This window comes from Vicia villosa, linkage group LG3 (assembly GCF_029867415.1).
Source record: "Vicia villosa cultivar HV-30 ecotype Madison, WI linkage group LG3, Vvil1.0, whole genome shotgun sequence".
NCBI classification, from domain to species: Eukaryota; Viridiplantae; Streptophyta; class Magnoliopsida; order Fabales; family Fabaceae; genus Vicia; species Vicia villosa.
Window position 1 is genome coordinate 8,018,935 of NC_081182.1, and position 4,065 is coordinate 8,022,999.

The 4,065-nt window shown below is 33.8% G+C and overlaps 1 protein-coding gene across 2 annotated transcripts; it reads right to left on the bottom strand.

Moving 5' to 3' along the window:
• Nucleotides 1-511: 511 nt before the first annotated feature.
• On the bottom strand, nt 512-3,805 carry LOC131654844 (BEL1-like homeodomain protein 7). Of its 2 annotated transcripts, XM_058924772.1 has the most exons (5): nt 3,283-3,805; nt 2,158-3,022; nt 1,663-2,015; nt 1,508-1,568; nt 512-1,426 (listed from the first exon to the last, which is right to left on the bottom strand). In XM_058924772.1, the coding sequence occupies exons 2-5, from the start codon at nt 2,893-2,895 to the stop codon at nt 815-817; spliced, it is 1,764 nt and encodes a 587-aa protein (XP_058780755.1). In that variant the 5' UTR covers nt 2,896-3,022; nt 3,283-3,805; the 3' UTR covers nt 512-814. The 2 variants fall into 2 exon arrangements, with proteins under 2 accessions (XP_058780755.1, XP_058780756.1); XM_058924773.1 differs by lacking the exon at nt 3,283-3,805 and having other exon boundaries at nt 2,158-3,185.
• Nucleotides 3,806-4,065: the final 260 nt, after the last annotated feature.

The following is a 4,065-nucleotide window of genomic DNA, read 5'->3' on the forward strand; positions in this document are numbered from 1 at the left end:
AATACCTTCTTGTTGATTATACCCTTAAACAACCAGTCGTGCCTTGTTTCTGATAACTTCTCCTTGCTCATTCATCTTGTTTCTAAACACCCATTTTGTTCCGATTATATTGAATCCTTCAGGTCTTGAAACAAGATCCCATACATCATTTCTGGTGAATTGGTTTAATTCTTCTTACATGGCAATAATCCAATCCACATAAAAAAAAATCAAACACAAACATTGTAACATTTTTTAATATCACATGGACTCCATATAACTCCATGTAATTTCATAAAACTCATCTTCTATACCAATCATGCACGAAGTCAAAGAGGCTAAACAAAATTGTTATTCTCCTCTTCAATTGCTTCCAAGGAAGTCACTATTGAGGGAACAAAGTGTGCACATGGACCACACCACATGTTGTCAATCAAAATTACTTAAGAAAAGTCAGGACATTCACATCGTACATATTACCAATTTTTACACTATTTCCTTATAAAAAAATGATAATAAATTTTTTTCACAAAAATTGCCTGCAGATATAATGAAACCAATCATCTGTAACATTATTATTATTATTATTACAAGCAAAATGAAAAATGAATATCTACAAAAATATATATACCTATCTGTATATTTTGTACGTTTGTGAAATTACATCACTTTTATGAACAATGAGGGCAACGCGAATGAATGAAAAAGAAAACAGCAGCATAGTCTTTTTTCTCTCTCTCTCTTTTCATCTTTGTGTGAAAGAAAGTACTACACCTTTCCAGAGATACCTTTAAATCATATTGATAGTAAAAAATAAAAATATCTTTGGTAGATTTCATACTACAAACTCATGCAACAAATGAGTATTGCCAAACCTGTGTTGTTGCTTTCCTGAATCTGTGAAATCATAGTCTACTAGTATATCAGAAGAAGAAGAAGAAGACAATATCTGATTATTATTTTTAATATTATTATTATTGTGTCTTTTGTGATTGGCATCTTGTGATGTGGCTAACCCATCGTTTTCACAGTTCCTCAACTCCAATGAAAGAGAGACATGTTGCTGTTGTTGCTGTTGGTGGTGTTGTTGGTGGTGGCCACCACCTATCTCTGATAAATCATATGTGGCAGTATCACAAGCTATTTCTGAATAAAAGCCATTTTTCACGCTGAACCTTTCGTTACTACCACCATGCAATTTTTTACTTTCATAATCCATTGCATGTTCTTTAGTGGAATAGGCTTGTACACTATCAATAGTAATAGTTTGTACATTGTCCTGTGACTCAGTTTCTTGAGTATAATAATAATCTCTTTTACCTTTGATGAGGTGATTTTCAGATGAATTATTGTAGTTTATCTCAGAATCACCAAACTCTTCTTTGTATATTTCCTCAACCATTGGTTTCCAAAGACGCACTCGCGCGTTAATGAACCAATTCGCCACCTGATATATAACATATGATATGAAAATTTGATTGTCTCAATAGAGATTAGCAACAAATAACTTGATTAATTATAAGTATACCTGATTCCTTGTCAAACCAGTTTGCGTAGCTAGCATTATTTTCTCCGAATCCTTGGGGTAACTGGTGTATCAATTATCAAATGAAATTAGAAAAACGGTTTAATTAAAATAAACACGTGTACTATAATATGATACAATAATAAAGTAACACATACGGATTAAGAAAATGCTCGAAGAGCCAGGCACGAAGTATTGAAACGGAGTTTTCAGGAAGTCCTCTTTGAGGCCTCCAAGCGTGCCGCATAACACCAAGATGCTGAAGTTCCTTTTGCTGTCTAAGCTGTTGATCCACATATCTGAGACGAGGGATTCCTTCTTGTTCCCCTAGGTTTCTTTGAATCACTTGAATTTGGGTGCTGATTGCATCGCGCAGGCAACGAAAATGGCGTGAAATTGTTCGTAATGCAAGTGTAGTATATGGTTCTGCTGCTCCACAGCCAGCAACCGTGTTTAAAGATGAGACCACAATCTGCATTTGATGGCAGTATTGTCTGTATTTCTTGTCTACCTACAATCAGCACAAAGGGAGGATTATTGATTCTGCCATCAGCCATAAGCTAGCTTAACATAATCTAACAAGGTGATCAACTATGACAACTAAAAAGGTTGGATGCATTGCAATCAAACATAATGAGTTCTAAGCATTTTACCTCATCCAAGAAGGACAGAAGTTTTGTCTTCTTATCCAACCAATTTTGCCTCTCTGTTAAGGTTAATTGACTAGAAGGATTGGAATTAGAATCATTAGGGCCTGAAGATATTTGCGTAGACTGAGTAGTAGATTTTCCATCAGTTTCTTTTGAGTTATTTAATCCAATTTCGCGTACTTTTTCTTGTTTTTCCATTCCACGTTGCTTTCGGACATTAACCAGCTCATCGAGTAACTCCTGTGCAGCCTTCAGATATTGGGAGTTTAAGAAAATGTTAGAAAATCCCGATGACGAGCCCTGCAGGCATTGATCTGAAGGGTGATAGTCATGAAAACTTTCCGTTTTGGCAATGTCATGAAAACCTCCAGAAGATATAGATGTCATACATTCAGCAGTTTTCAACTCATCATCATTAGATATTGTAGTTCCCTTTGGAAGACAAGTATCATTCATGAGTGATACAAAACCGGTGTCCTGATACTGGTATTGAAATGGAGGGATAGATGATGTAGAAGGCAAAAGTGTCCCTAGAGTAAGAGATAACCCTTGACATTGTATATTTTGGTCACAATCTAAATGAGAGTTGCAAGGATCAGAAAGTTGATCAATGGACTTTATAGTCACTGCCTCATTCTGTTCTCCTACAACAGATTCGTTGTAGTAGTTGTGAGGTAACAGAGGGCTCGCGGTGAACATATCCGCGTAAGACACTGATGAGAATGAATGATTGGGATACATTGTCAAGTACTTGATGCTGGTCTCTTCACAAGAATGAAATCAGCTTGATATCTCTTTCAATTCTCAGGATTGAAACACAATCGGCTTCGTGATGATGAACTCAATACGCAACACCACCTCAGTTATTCTGATAACAACAAATTTCAATCAAAAACTCATTATGATTATGATATGATTGAAGCAAGAGTAACAAACATAAACAAGGCAAGACAACCATAAATTCAACAACATTCTAATTTTCTGCTTTTTAATCATCAAATTCAAATCCAAACAATACTACATCATCATCATCTTCAAAAGGTACAATACTACATCATGATTATTATAGTACTACTAATGAACATGAAACAGAAAAGTAAATAAGAGTAAATAAAAAAAAGGAAATACCTAAGTCGAGATGAAAAACATAGGTAGAGAAATGAGAATTGGAACAAGAGATATGTTATTGATTTGAAACAAAAAGAGTAACCGACCAGCTTATGATTGGAAGAACGGTACCAACCAATTACATAAAAAACAATATTAAATGTTACAGCACCAACTACTACTACTACTGCTACATTTTTTTATTATTGAAAAGGAATAAATAATTGGTAGTGTGAGTGATGATGATGAAACATTGTTGAGATAGTCACGTGTGGGAGATGATGGATTAAGAAAATAATGGTGGTTGTTTAGTTTGCTTGAAATTATGGGTTGAAAAGCTTAACCACCAGTTGGTGAACCTGTGACTTGTAACCATGAGTTGGTTCACTCTTAAACAGCAACAACTTTAGTTTAAGTATTAAATAATGGTTCTCTTGGTTGGCTGAATTTGCTATATGGAGTAGGTGAAACTAACTAATTCACGTCTATGGTTGTTTCTTGTCTTCTATCGCTATCGCAACCCAAATGGATACAATGGATATACACAATCTACTCTTCGATTGTTTATTAATCAATCTCTTCTAAACAAACAGAATATTATTGGGTATATGTTTGAAATATCATTTTCTAAAAATCTCTCTATTCAGATTGGATTTCAGAATGATTTATGAAAATGGATTTAAATTTATACATTTTATATTTTTTTATTTTTATTAATATAATACATTGTGTGATGATATTTATTTTTAATCTTATTTATTAGTTTAATTTAATTAATTTATTTGATTTTTTTTATTTGTTTCA